The sequence below is a fragment of the Protopterus annectens genome, chromosome 1.part1, assembly GCF_019279795.1.
Source record: "Protopterus annectens isolate FY-2018-M chromosome 1.part1, PAN1.0, whole genome shotgun sequence".
NCBI lineage: Eukaryota > Metazoa > Chordata > Ceratodontiformes > Protopteridae > Protopterus > Protopterus annectens.
This window is the reverse complement of record NC_056726.1, coordinates 1,476,290,570-1,476,306,521: the sequence shown is the minus strand read 5'-3', so window position 1 is coordinate 1,476,306,521 and position 15,952 is coordinate 1,476,290,570. Positions and strand designations below refer to the sequence as shown.

The 15,952-nt window shown below is 39.0% G+C and overlaps 1 protein-coding gene across 2 annotated transcripts in view; it reads left to right on the top strand.

The window, feature by feature from the left end:
- The window catches only part of DCDC2B (doublecortin domain containing 2B), a 722,606-nt gene that overhangs the window by 138,777 nt on the left and 567,877 nt on the right, over positions 1–15,952 (top strand). For both annotated transcript variants that reach the window (XM_044082560.1, XM_044082551.1), the window contains exon 2: positions 8,887–8,944. In XM_044082560.1, coding sequence (XP_043938495.1) covers positions 8,887–8,944 — 58 coding nt within the window. The remainder of the gene's footprint in view (positions 1–8,886; positions 8,945–15,952) is intronic.

Sequence of the window (15,952 nt, the reverse complement as noted above, 5' to 3'; positions counted from 1 at the left end):
GTGTGGTTGTATTTAAATCATATCTCAAAGTATGTGTGTGTGTGTGTATGTATGTGTGTGTGTGTGTGTGTGTGTGTGTGTGTGTGTGAGCTACTTGGGCAGGGACACAAAGCACTGGGTGGACAGAGAGAGTTGACCCAGGCTAAGGACCCCACTCCATAGCTGTGCCAGTAGGGAGTCTTATTGGAAATTTTGAGAGAAAGGGAGAAACCAGCTCCAGACTGACTGTGATCTCTGTGTGCTCTTAAGGGAAATTGTACTTTACTGTGTGTGTATTTGTTATCCTTCCCTATGTGGATGCCCCTCACTGGTGTTAGTGGTGAGGACTAAGGCTTCTTGATTGCTGTGCCAGTGCACGGGCATCACACCCTGGCCTTTAGCAGCTTCAATAGTATTGCCAGAGGGGTTGTGAAGATCAGACTGATGGCCTGAGGCTCCAAGACCACTACAATGGACTCCTGAGTTCCAGACCAGAGTAATGAAATGTTCAGTTGTGCCCCTTTTTAACTCTCTTTAGTAACTTTTGTTCTTCAGCAGAAGGGGAGCATTGATAAAGATGAATCAGTAACTAAGGACACTCGAGCAAGGCCTTCAAATGCCAGTTTTCTAATAAAAGTATTGCAAATTGTTTTTGGGGTGAAAATCAAACAACTGTCACAGGACCATATGTCATGACTTTATCCAAAGCAGAAAATGCTTGTGAGAGTCCTTGTATGATATCTAACTACAGCACATGTATTTCTCCTTTCTAACAGACATATGATTTAATTACACTAAACTTTTCAGTGAAAGAAAAAAGTAAGTAAGGTCCTCAAACAGGTATTCATCTGACCACACAACTTTAGTCATAAGCTGACCACTAACACTGAAGGTGCTGAGGAGATGAGATGTCTGATAAAATGCTTCAACAGCAGGAATTGCTTAGTCTAACTGTGCTGTTTAAATGTTTCATAAAATCTTCATTTAAAATGAATGATTTTCACTTGCTTCTTGTCTTATCGACACTACATCTAGTCAAGGCATATGATATACATTTTGAATGTGTTAAAACACAGCTTCTGAATTAGCCTCATGTGTATAATGGTTTATTATACTCTAATCTTTTATTTGCTTGTAATTTACATTTACTGCAATGCTATCTGTCTCTCTGCCCCAGTCATGGCTGAAAAGTGTCTCCGGATCAGTCTGCCTACCATAGTAAATAATAATAACAATAATAATAATTAATAATAATAACAATAATAATAATACTATAATAATAATAACAACAACAATAATAATAATAATAACAATAATAATAATACTATAATAATAATACTATAATAATAACAACAATAATAATAATAATGACAATAATAATAATAATACTATAATAACAACAATAATAATAATAACAATAATAATAATTAATAATAATAATAACAATAATAATAATACTATAATAATAATAATAACAATAATAATAATAATAACAATAATAATACTATAATAATAATAATAATAATAATAATTAATAATAATAACAATAATAATAATACTATAATAATAATAACAACAACAATAATAATAATAACAATAATAATAATAACAATAATAATAATAATAACAATAACAATAACAATAATAATATAATAACAATAATAATAATAATAATAATAACAATAATAATATAATAATAACAACAATATTAATAATAACAATAATAATAATAATAATTTTAATAATAATAATAATAATAATAATAATAATAATAATAATAATAATGTTCTGAAATCTGTCTCTGGTACATCCTTTTCATACCAACATGCTGTCCTTGTTTAGCAGGTATGCAGTGCATGAGGAAGATGCCCAGAAGGTCTATTATACTGACTATTAAGGGGGTGGGATTGACATAATGGTTAAGGTCTTCACCTCAGAAGCACAAGGTACAGAATTTGATTCTGACATTGGGTTATTGGCAAGGCTTAAAATGACCCTTCATGGTAGTTAGAATAGTATTTGCCTATAAACCTATGACCAGGCATCAAATATGCTTGGCAGGATATGTCCCATATAGTTTTATGCTACTGCAACGCATCATTGACTGAACCTACCATTTGACAGCTGATATCTTCATAAAGGATATGTCCCCAGTCCAAACTTCTCTGGATCAGAAGTCCTGGAATGTTTTTACATGTCAACTCTGATGACAGACTACAGCTGTATAAGCCATTTTTGTCACCCTTACCAGTGTTTATCTTTTCTCCACAGTTGTAAAACTGAGGAATTAATATATTTATTAATAAGAGGTTTGTAGCGATCTTCGTCTCACATGTGAATAATGCAAGGGGTCTTGCACCCACAGTTTTACTGGGTGGATGTTTCCGCGAGATTGACTTATCCAGTTTACTTTTAGTGGGTTATGATTCAAAGTCTTGTAGTGGGCCCAAGATTACCCTGAAGGCAATACTGTCACTGAGTTAATGACATTTAATGAGACAATGGGGCAATTATTCTGCTTTGTTACTCTAACTTAAAGCCCAGCGGGTCCAGCTGGTTAAAAAAACTTCTCTCAAAAAAATAAATAAAAAGTAAGAAAAAAAGCAAGGCCCCATTCACATTTCCCTATAGAAATGAATAAACTTTTGTAAGTTGGCAGTCCTGTTTCTTTTCCAGCCAGCCTTGCAAACTGTGTTCTCAGGTTGGCACAGAAATCTTCCACAATATAAATCCTATTATCCAGTACCCAGAACCATCCCTCACAAACAGCTCTGTACTGTTACTGCATTATGACTCTTTTAATGTAGTTATACTGACCAGACCTTGTCAGCAGCTTTGCTATAGTTTCTACCCCTAATATTTCTTTCCTATGCTTCTCATTCTTCTTTGTGTACTGTGCCATGCAAGGGAACTGATTTTTTCTTCAGACATAATCTATTTTCAGAAGTAAACAACAGACTCACTCTATACCTATCCCCTGCCTTCCTGACTCACAACCACATTACATATCTACTACAAATGTCTACACTTCTTTCCACACATCCCTTCCTAAATATCCACCTACATCACTCCTTACCTACACAACTCTGCTCCTCACTATCAGTCACCCACATGCATTTTCATACCCCCATTTCTTGCAAATCTAATAATGCAATCATCTACAACACACATTCTAATCCTATCACTTCTTTACATACTCATCTGTCCATTACTATATCTCTCTCCCCTGAACCTCTGGTCCTTCTCACCTCATTACTCCACCACCTGTATTTCAATGTCTACAAAACTTACAGGATATACCAAAATATCTCCTAACCTCTATCTACTAAACACCCTCTTCCAATACAAACTAAAAATCTCCCCTCATAAACAAAAAACTCTTAACTCCTATATGCTACTCTAAAAAAATCCTCTTGACAATACAACACCAAATCTCCCTCTAAACAAGTGTCTCTAACTTATATATCTACTTTCACTACATTAACTTTATCAGGAGATATACACACCAACCCAGGGCCCACTCCAACTAATATCACCACACCTTCACTTAGAACTAACTCCCACAAATCCATTTACATGGTTACTATAACTAGTCAAAGTATTTGCAACAAAATCCCCAGTTTTCATACATGTATCACCCATAATCAACCAGACATTATCGCCATCACCGAGACCTGGCTACAACCCTACATTATACTAAATTTCTCCCCCGGCTATCAAACTATAAGATCAGATAGGCCCAACAAAAAAGGAGGTGGAGTAGCACTAATTTTTCCTAACACTTTCAATATAGTACCCTACACAAATCCAATTCCCCAATTTGCCAATGCAGAAATTACTATTGGTTTCTTAAAGATTAACAACTGCAAAAATCTTTGTATCATAGCTCTCTACGTACCCTCTGGAAACAATATCCCTTTACTAGAAGAAATTCATGCCTGGATCTCTACTAACATTAAAAATGAAACTGTTATCCTAGGTGACGTAAATATCAACTGGCTAAACCTGAGTTCCAACTCCCATGCCTCCAATATTAATCTATTCAACTTTACTCAGCTCATAAACACCCCAACCAAACAAAAATAATACCGCAGGATCCGTTCTAGATTAGATTCTCATCTCCCACCTCAATAAAATATCTGAAGCAGGCACTCTTCCAGACATATTGAGTGACCACCTACCTGCCTTTATCCACCAGTCCCCCTCAGCCTTCCAAAATCAACACCAGTACAAACAGATAAGGAATCTAACTACCTTCAACCCTCTAACCTTTACTGATATTCTGAAAAAGATTAACTGGCACAAACTAAAAACTCTCCCACTAGACAATGCTGTTGACTATTTCAGTACTAGATTCTTGGACACACTAAATAGACTTGCATCCTCTCTCTTGAAAAGGATCAAAACTAACTGGCTGACCAAACCTACTAAAGATCTGATGCATCTTAGAGATAAAACATGGAAACCGTATCATACTAACAAAAAACAGGACACCCTGATACATTTTAAACAGCTTTGTAATCAGGTAACAAATTAGTGCATAAAGACAAAAAGGTTACTATACAAAAATGCAGTCTAACCATAAACAAAATCCCCCAAAATTCTGGAATTCCGTCACATCTCTCCTGAACCCTGGCACAAAAAACAACCCATGTCCACATCCAGACAAACCTCCTCATGAAATAGCCTCTCTCTTAACTTGCTCTTCATAAACTCTATAGCCGACATTACTGCACCTTTCCTCAAAACAGGCACAGCACAAGTAACACTGTTCCACTAAAAACTTCCTCCACCTTCCCTATCTCTACAGACAGCTCATTCATCCTTGAACCCAACACCCCTTCTACCCCTAATTTCACTATTAACCCCATTTCTACCTCAGCTATTAAAAGACTACTCCTTGAGCACAAAACCTGCTCTAATGCATCTGACAAAATACTCCCCATATTCCTAAAGATTGCTGCTGAAGCCATTGCATTCCCTATAAGTATCCTTATTAACAGATCCATTTAAGAATCTTAAGTGCCCAAATTATGGAAGAAAGGCTACATTCTCCCACTTCACAAAGGTGGAAAAAACAAAGATATCCCCAAATTTTGTCCTATTGCTATCCCATCCCCTACCTCTAAGATCTTGGAAAAGTGCATTTGCATTCAACTGATGCACTGTCTATTCATAACCACCTCCTGTCTTCTACACAACATGGTTTCAGACCTGGCCACAGCACTACAAGTGCCCTCATATCTTTTTGGATACTGTTACCAGAGCTCTTGATACTAGAAAAATAGTATCCTCCATATTCTTAGCTCTAACAACAGTGTTTGATACAGTTTCACACCCTTTGCTACTATCACAACTCTCAAACTTTGGACTCTTCCCCCACCACTCTCAACTGGTTCTCAAACTATCTAAAAGACAGGTAACAGGCTGTCAAATGGCAAAACTCCATCTCTTCTTATGTTAATACCTCTATTGGAGTTCCTCAAGGCTCCATACTTGGCCCCTTCCTATTCAATATTTTCATTAATAATTTACACACAACTATGACCAATGGAGCCCTTATTCAATATGCAGATGACTCAACCATTGTCTGCAACTCAACTCAAAATTCAAACTGCCTTCTCCACCACTGACCCCTAGATGTTTAATGACCACCTAGTCCTTAACCCAAATAAATCCAAGATTATGCTTTCACCCCTAAAAAATCAAATCAACATTGTTGGTGAAAGCCACATTCAATATCTATTCCCAAAGTAAAGTGCAAATAGAAATTGCCAACCACACAAAACTTCTAGGAGTATCCATAGATGAACATCTAAAATTTTATATTCACCTGCAACAAAACATCCAAAAAAAGTCATCAGAAGCTTTGAATGCTCTATAGACACAGCCATTTCCTTAACCCCTATACCAAACAAACCCTTGCCTCCACTTATCTAATGTATGGTGAACCTCTACTTACCGCCCTTCAAACCTCTCTAAAAGCCAAGCCTGAGACACGTTATAAAAAAATTGCAAAATTTGCAACAAATTCCAAAAAACTCCTCCCATTACTGTACTGCTTTTTACTCCCTCAAATGGCTAGAACTACCAAACTACTTCAACTATCTGCAACTTACTGCTGCTCACAAACTTATCTTTAAACATTCTGATTGTCCCACTCTTAGTTCTAGCGTCACCTTCTACCTCCCAAATAGACCCCTTAAATCTGAGAATCAGTAACTTCTTCAGGTTCACAAGCCAAACTTGCCTTCCGGCCAGCTTCTCTTCTCTTACTCTTTAGCAAAAAATTAGAATGCTCTACCATTAAAGATTAGAACAACCCAAAATCCTGCCCACTTCATAATTTTGCTACACACTTACTCAGCCTCCTTGAATACTTAGTTTTAATGATATATTTTTCACTACTTTCTATGCTATGTTTGCAAAAAAAATTATGTTTTTGTAACTTTGTCACTTCTAATTGTCTGGCCACTGAATTGTTAAACATGTTTATAACTTTGCAAGCTAAATTGTTTAGTAATTCTTTATTCCCAGTGTATATAACTTTGCTTTTTACTGTACTGAGGAGCTTTTGTCTCCAGGCCTGCACTGATAACATGCTCTGTGTGGCCCAGTGGACTTTCCCAGTTAACAAACTGCAAATAAATAAATAAATAAATAAAACCATAGACAGAAAAGGAAAAAAAAATCCCAAAATCTGTACTATTAGACTCTTCAGCAGAAATATCTGACCTGGTGCGCTACGCTGCATCATTGCTGTGGCTGTCATTTTTGGGATTCAGTCTCTGTCTCTATAACCAAACACCTCTATTTCCTTTTACTTTAAAATATCTCTTATTCCTGTCTTCTAAATGAGCTGGCGTGTTTAGATCAAATAAAACCCCCTATGTATCCTCCTACTGTCTTTCTCATGTCCCCTTGTATTTACATTCCTTCTTGTTTTTTGTCCCTTGGATTCCTTGCTCCATCCCTCCTTTTTGGCCCATTTTTCTTCCTACATGTGATACCCTTCAGTAAATTGTGATTTGCTTTCTGGCTAAGATGAGCTACATTTGTGTGCCAGTCTCTGGGTTGCAGACCACTACTAATGCTGTTGATACTGTTTGCTCATCTGCTCCTGAATTATTTTTTCTATCCCATGTCCTTGCAGCTGACCATTAGCTGCCACCAGCTCCTTCCTCTTCTGTCCAATCCTCTCCCATTTCTACCAGACCTGCCTTAGCCTCCTCTGGTCTCAGACCTGCCCACATCTCGGGCCTTGAGGAGAGTGAGAACACTGGTGAAGCATCATACTGCTGCTGGGAAAGTGCTTTAACTCCCACCGCCCTGTGGCAGCTTTGTGAGCTCAGCATCTGATGCCTTTGGGAGGTGCATGCTGGGAAGTGTACCTTAACTCCCACCACCCTGTGGCAGCTTTGTGAGCTCAGCATATGATGCCTTTGGGAGGTGCATGCTGGGAAGTGTACCTTAACTCCCACCGCCCTGTGGCAGCTTTGTGAGCTCAGCATATGATGCCTTTGGGAGGTGCATGCTGGGAAGTGTACCTTAACTCCCACCGCCCTGTGGCAGCTTTGTGAGCTCAGCATATGATGCCTTTGGGAGGTGCATGCTGGGAAGTGTACCTTAACTCCCACTGCCCTGTGGCAGCTTTGTGAGCTCAGCATATGATGCCTTTGGGAGGTGCATGCTGGGAAGTGTACCTTAACTCCCACCACCCTGTGGCAGCTTTGTGAACTCAGTATCTGAAGCCTTTGGGAGGTGCATGCTGGAAAGTGTGCCTTAATTCCTACCAACCTGCGGCAGCTTTGTCAGCTCAGCATCTGATGCCTTTGGGAGGTGCATGCTGGGAAGTGTGCCTTAACTTTCATCACCCTTTGGCAGCTTTCTGAGCTCAGCATATGATGCCTTTGGGAGGTACATGTGTGCTTTTATGCATACACAACCCCCCGACCAAATGGCATACTGCTTGCAGCCTGGAGCTTGCCAGACTCTTAATGCTGCTATTGCAGTGAACCGAGGCAGCCCCACCCCTGATGCGCTGGCCAGCATCTTCCCCACCAAGCCCCTCCAGCTGCTAGTTGAACATGGGCTGTCTTAGACCCAGTAAGGGCTAGTTAAAGCTAAATGTATCCATTACAAATGAGTCATAGGATGCAATGCGTCTGTCAGCATAGAAGAAGACTTAAAATCTGATGAAGAGCACGTTTCATAATGAATCTAACAGTTGCATGAATGGTTGAATTACTATCCTTCTTGAAAGAAGCACTTCAGATGAGCTCAGAACATTTCCTTTGTAAAAGGCACTGGAATGAGTTTCAGGAGATGGTAAGAGCAGTGATTCTGACTTGCATAACAAGTGAAAGGTTTCCAAGAGCCAAGATTATGTAATTGAATAAATGTGTACTGCTGTCATTTTACAACTGAGTATAATTTCTGCTGGTGAAAGCTCAGATCTTTGAAAAAAAACATAAAACAAAAAACAGTATTTAGAATATACTATCAATCATCATTTGACCATCAGTGATGGTGGACTTATTCATGGCCAGTGTATGTTTCCCTTAAGGGTGAAGTACAAGTTGATAAATTTCACTGGTAGTGAGTAAACCCACCATCAGTAGTGGTCTGTTGGTGATTATTGCTTAATATATGCAGTTACAAATCTGTTACGTACCCTAACTCCCACTACTGAAGATATATCTACATCAAAGGGTGACTAAGGATTCTGATTGCCCACTCCTTCTTTACCAAAACTACATTTCTATAGATTTTTTTTGAGCTCTTATAAAGGGTATTTTAGTGTAAATGTTCTAATACTTGACTTTAACGTTGTGCTATCCCTGAAGTATTCCTTTCTTTACAGTATATTGTGCCTCATTCAACTGTTTTTATTCTTTCTTTGTTCAGCTATTCCAACACAACAGGAAAGAAACATACTGCAACCCAGAAAAAAGATGGAACAGAAGTAAGTGTAATGTGAAATCATTGATGTTAATGTTTCATAGTATGTACAACCTTTTATTTTTATTTTTATTACAATTTTTTTTTTGGGCAATACACTTTGAATTTACTAAGGTATTTGCCAATGCCTAGAGCTAGGCCTTTAACTGTGTACAAATGTAAGGCTTTTTTTGAGATTTTACCTCCACTTTGCCACACCTAAGAGTATGTTCAGTGGCGCAGTTTCCTTTATAACCCAGCACCCAGCACTGAAATGGTTTGAGACTGAAAGCCTTCACACACATAAAGCTTACCTTAGTGTTAAAAAGGTAGGGGAGAGGAACTGTTACCCCACAATTCCTGTAGTAGTGGTCCTAAATTTGAACATTTATTTTCTGATTTTTTTATCAAGAAATGTTTATATCTGCTGTATTTATTTACAAATGTTTTTGTTACATTAATGCAATAATAAAAATGGATATAAATTGTTTTATATGCACTGTTACTAAATGTTGATACAAGTGTGAGTATATAAAATATTCTCAAAGGAGTGATATAACTGTTGAGACTTTTTCCCAAAACGGTTTCACCTTTGAATTTCTATATATCAACGTGGTTATTAAAAAGCCTCATTTATAATATACCCCCATTCCATCCATGGCTTACCTGCTGATGTCTTTCAATGTCTTTACTACAAGACTTCTAATAGAGCTCTTGAATCACCATAGCTGCCATTTTCTGAATAAAATGTTCCAACTGCGCCAGCCTAGACAATTTGCCTTCAGAGCTGGACCCATTAATCCTGATGTGCTGTCATGAGCACACCTTTGTAGCCACCCCTTCCATTTTCTGATGACAGACATTCGTTTTATACCACTCTAACTCCGCAGTACCACGCTAAGAACATAAACTGCATGACTAAAGCTCAGTGCATACATGTTCAATACTCAGAAGTCTGAACAACAATGTGCAGCTTTAAAAGGCATCAGCAAAAATCAAAACTCACTACAAAACTAGTAATGCATATTTTGGCAAGGGGAGCCAATCACCACCCCCCCCCACCCCCCATATCCACCACAATCTTGCTACTTATATACATTAATCATGAGGCTGCTGTTCTTCAGAGTAAGGGGAATGAATTCTCTAAAAATCCAGTTGTACTTTAATGTTTGTGAGTTTGGGTGTAGAACATATCTGAGAAAGTTCTGCACTGCTGTGAAGAACACCACATCTGTAATTCTGTAATACCTTCTCCTAAATGACACCCTCTGTCTCTCCAGTAGGTTTAAAATGCTGCAGTTTTGCATCCCCCCCCAAGATCTTCCTACCTTCCCAGTTATACCTGTTTAGAACACAGTGTGCCGCTTTACAATCTCACTGGTAGGCACCACGCTGTCTCTTGGTCGCACATCATCTTACAATCTTTAATTGTTCCTTACAGATTTACTAAGTGTTGTTTTCCTCCCCTCATGCACCATTATAAATCTTCTGACTCACTTATTTTAAACTGTTGATGCAATAATCTTCCGCATTGCTTAGGCCTGTATGATATTTTGTTAACTTTATTTGTAAGATATAATTTTTATTGCAATTTATAGCATTTAGATGACTTGTAGATAAGTTTTTTTTTTTCATTTGTACTATGATGTAATTAACTATGCATTTACTATTATGTTTACATCTAGTATATTTATTAGCACCTTCTGGAAACTGGTGTAAAACCAGTTATTTAAGTTAGTATTTTGGCATGGCTGTTAGGTTTTGCAGTTTATTGACAAGTCCCTAACAAGGACTAGAAATGAAACTGTTACAGAACCACATTATCCACTCTTTGGATACTATTTATAAAGAATTTACACAGTTGTATGGGGATGGTGTGTAACAAAATGCACATACTTCCCTCTACTTTATAAACATGAAGCGGGCCTGAGCTTCTGTAGGCAGACAGTGCCTGGAACGACTCAGGTATGCTGTTGTTATGTATACATGTGGGTCCACAGCACGCCTGTAATTCACCAAAATGTGAATCATGGAGAATATACTGTGGAGGAAGTGCCAGAAGTTATGCCTGCTCAAACATAGACTAACTACAGTTAAAAGCAGGCAGACAAACCTGATGTCACAATATTGTTGATGTTCACATTACACATTGGGTGAGCAAAATCACCAACGTATGAAATATATGTGCACATAATGTCACCAATTCATGAAATGTAAGTGACATTAATGTCACCGATTCATAAAATGTAAGTGCACATAACATCCCTGATTTATGAAATATAAATGTACATAATGTCACCAATTCATGAAATATATGTGCACATAATGTCACAATACATGAAATGTAAGAGCACATAACATCACTGATACATTAAATATAAGTGCACATAATGTAACCGATTCATGAAATATAAGTGCACATAATGTCACTGATATCACAGATATATGAAATATAGGGTGCACATAATGTCACCAATATGTGAAATATATGTGCAAATAATGTCAATGATTCATGAAATATATGTGCACATAATGTCACTGATGCATGAAATGTAAGTAAACATAATGTCACAGATATACGAAATATATCTATACATAATGTCAATGATACATAAAATGTAAGTAAACATAAAATCTATATGCACATAATGTCAATATTACATGAAATATATGTGCACATAATGTCACCGATATATGAAATATAAGTGCATATAATGTCACCTGTACATGAACTACAAGTGCACGTAATGCCATCGTTATATGAAATATATGTTCACATAATGTTGTTATCGCTGATTTGCCAAACTGCGCTATTTTATTTTTACTTTATTTTACATCTGATTACTGGTGACCCTGGTGTAAGGTGCTGGGGCAGAGCATATGGCTAGCTTACAGTAACCATGCCCCCAGATTGTCACATTTGCATTACCCATCGCTTGCCAGTTTATTTGCACTGCTGCACCACACAGGGGTCTTTGACTCGCTCCATCATAATACTAGAAGCGATATCGCACATTGTATAACGTTAATAACAAGAGGGCACACTGAGCATCATGTACACCCTGCATTTATGCCAACATACGCTGTGCTTATGAATTTAGGCACATCCTGGTTACTTAACTGTCTACTTAACTCCTTCACTGCCGAGCATTTCCAGGAGTGCTGTCCCCAGATTATTTACTGCTTTTAGCTAGTTTTGTTCCCCGTCTATAAATACCTGTCTCTCTCTGAAGCAGTCTGATTTATTGTCATGAATTTTGAGGAAATACTATTGGAATAATTAACTATAAAAATCCTTAAACGGTACTTCTAACCTTAAAGGCAAAGAAACAACTGTATGCTGAGTTTTAATAAAAAAACATTTATGTCACTTTTATGTTACAAAACAAAGAATGAAAATGTCATATTTACAAGCAGGATATATTCAGTTGTTAGGCCTGAATTCACAACAAGACAACAGATTTATGATTCTTATAGTTGTTACATGTTACTCACATGATAGCTATACATTTAAACTGAAGGTTTTATAAATGCTGACATGTAACAATTTTAAGCAGACATTATAGCTTTAATGTGACCCTGCCTACAACTGTACGTTTCTTTACGCTGCTTCACGATCTCCTTGCGTATGTTTCAGGAAATGATATCTGGACGAATGCAGCACAGAATAGAAATGAATAGCCTTACTGTGAGTACATGGCCGTCAGGCAAAGGAAATATCAGCAGTTTATTTATTTCACATTTGTTTACCGAGGTGGTCTGACTGGGTCTACAGAACCCATTTTCAGCAGAGGCCCAGGAAGAACAGCTCCACATACAGTACAATACAAATCCAATACAATAAAGATTACATTAGAAATACTATACAAAAAATAAGTTGAAAGAACAAACTGCTACAAGATGTTGTAATATATTAAAGGTTCATAGGTAGGTACTAGGCTATCAGCTCGAGGGCCTACGTAAGCCTAGCCAACAAAGTTCTCTGGCTTACGCCACCCAAGAAAGTTATTTTCCTATGCCACTGTTGAGCAGACACAGAGGTGATCCCCGTGGTGTATTTCCTATTTCCCATCCACTCATCAAGATTTTTCTTGAAGAGTGCTAATGAAGAACTTTGCATGACATAGATGGGTAGCCTGTTCTAGAGTATGGGAAGTCTCTGGGACAAGAATCTATCCCTCCAGCATGTCCTGTTTATTGTGGTGACAACGTTTAGGTCCCTAGAGCGTGTAGCTCGGAGGGATTGGGATTTCTTTAGGTGTAGCATGACCAACAGCTCTGGGTTTGACATAGCCTTATATGTTTGGCAGAGATCACCTCGGAGTAGGCGATATGCTATGGAGTAAAGCTGGAGTTTTTTGAGACGGTCAGTGTAGGACATCTGTTTGAGGCCAGTAATCTTATTTGTGAGGTACTTCTGTGGCCTTTTCAGCTGCTGCAGATGTCTTGAGAGGTACATTCCAAAAGTGGCATTGTACTCTATAATGGGTCTAATGAGTGTCGAGTAGGGGGAACAATGACCTCTTTTTTCCTGGATGAGAACCCTTTTATGATGAGGTGTGCCACGTAGAAGGGCTTCCTGACTACTGTAGCGATGTGACTATCAAAGGACAGACTACTGTCCACCTGGGTCCCAAGGTCTCATCACACATTCAGTGTTAAGTAGACTGCAGTCTATGTAGTAGTTCATGGGTACAGAGTTTTTACCAAAGGGGATGACAATGCACTTTTTGGCTCTAACACCAGGTATCTGTCTCAGTGAGGCAGCGAGGCCCTTCTGTAGGATTTCCACATCATTTGTAGACTCAACTATGGCTCCTAGTTTGCAGTCATCTGTGAACTTCATTAGCCAGAGGCCTTCTGTGTTAGCCTGTACTTCAGAGAAGTAGATACTAAACAGTAGAGGTCCCAGGACTGAACCCTGTGGTACTCAACTTGTCACTGGTTTGAGGTTAGATTTGGAGTGTGTAACTTTTACAGTGTGGGTTCTGTCAGTGAGCCAGTTGGCAACCCATCTTGTGATGTAGGGATTCATAACTAGTTTAGTGAGTTTAGCTATAATTCCAGAATGGGGGATGGTGTCGAAAGCCTTGGTGAGGTCAAGATAGGCTTTTTTACACTCATCCACAGCTTTGGTGACTGCCTCAAAGAAGTCAATCAGGTTCAGGAGGCATGATCTGCCTTTCACAAACCCAAATTGGGTGAGATCCAGAGTCTGGAGGTTACCAATGTCTTTGTTTATGAGTACTATGATGATACGTTCCATGGCCTTGCAGACCAGGCTCGTCAGGCTAATAGGGCGATAGTTCCTGGGATCAGGGGTGGCTCCCCTTTGTGGAGTGGGATAACTGTTGCTATATGCCATTGAGTGGGCACAAAACCTGATGTGAGGCTATGATTGAACATGGTGCTTAGGTGGGGAGCCAGTTCGTTCTGAAGTCCGTGTAAAATGCAGCCTGTGATGTTGTCCGGTCCCATGGATGCTGTGTTTTTGGCTTTAGAGAGTGCATCTTTTACCTGCATAGTTGTGATTACAGGGACTCTGCATCCTTCCTGTATAGATATGGGCCCTTTAGGGGGTAGGGGGGGGGAGTTAGCACTGAACTTATCTGCCAGGATGTTGGCAATATCAGTTGTTGCTGTAATTTTCGTGCCATTGTGCTGTAACTCAGAGCAGATCTGGGTGTTGCCATTGAGATTCTTGACATAGCTATAGAATGCTTTGTGGTTGTCCTTAGAATCAGTGGTGATTTTGTTTTTGTAGCTAGCTTTGGAGGATCTTATAAGGGCTATCAGCTTCTTACTGAGGCTGATCAGGGAGCTCCTCCACTCATGGGATTTAACTCTCTTTTGCAACAGTTTCTTCCTTCTGTTGTGCAGTTTGTTTATGGCAGGGGATCACCAAATTGGCTTCCTTTTTTTGGAGGATAGCGTCTTGGTTCTGTTTGGGATAGTACGATCCATGCACTCGTGTAAGTAACTGCATTGTCCATCTGCATGGGTGTCATGAAGTTCGCCACTTCTGTCCTAAGAAGCATGAAGTTGGCTGTGGAGAAATTTTTTACCGTGGTTTCCTTAATGGGGGGTGGGGGCAGGATGTGGATATCAAGGGTGATTAGCTTATGGTTGGATCGTACCAACGAGGAGTTGACTTCAGGTGTGGAACACCTGTCACTCATGTTGGTAATGACTAGGTCTAGGATATTGTTGCCCCTGGTGGGAGTGTGGATAAGTTGATCCAGGGCACTGGAGTTTATGAATTCCAGAAAGCATTGTGTGAAGGAGTTGGTACACGAGTAGTTTTCCCAGTTAATGGTGGGGTAGTTGAAATCGCCTATTATTAGGGTGTTTGGCTGAACCCTAATATTTTCCAGTATATCAAGAAAAGAGGAGTCGGAATCCTGGGGCATGGTGGGGGATCTGTTGCAAGCTACAATTTGGATTGCAGTTTTGCCCAGAGTTAGTTGCACTTGGATAACCTCGGATGCATTATGCTGAGCAACTAGCCTGGAGGTGTGGATATCCTTAATGAATATGGACACACCTCCACTTTTGGTGTTCTGGTCCAGGTTGCATGGCCGAAAAGTGTGGTATGAGTTATAACCTGGTAGTGCAGGGGTGCTCTCTGGAGCCTTGAACCAGGTCTTAGTCACTCCACAGATATCGATGTTCTCCATTTTAAGGAGTGCCTCGAGTGAGTGCATTTTGAGATTTAGACTTTTAGCATTGAGTAGCATTACCCTCAGTTTTTGCTTGCCTGTTCCTGTTATGGTGGTGAATTTGTCATTTGAACCTTGCCTAAAAAAGGCACTATAGGGAAGACAAGAGCCTTAGCCAGTATCCAGAATCCCAGGGGCGACAGGTGCAGGCCATCTCTGGCAAAGCATCATGGTCTGTTGACCATGTCATCCCAAGCAGACAGATACTGGATCCCCTTAGAATAACACCAGAAGCTTAGCCAATTGTTGAAGTCAATCATTTTGATCTTGTACTGTGGTATCATTCTGGACGATGGCAGACTGCTACTCAGGGC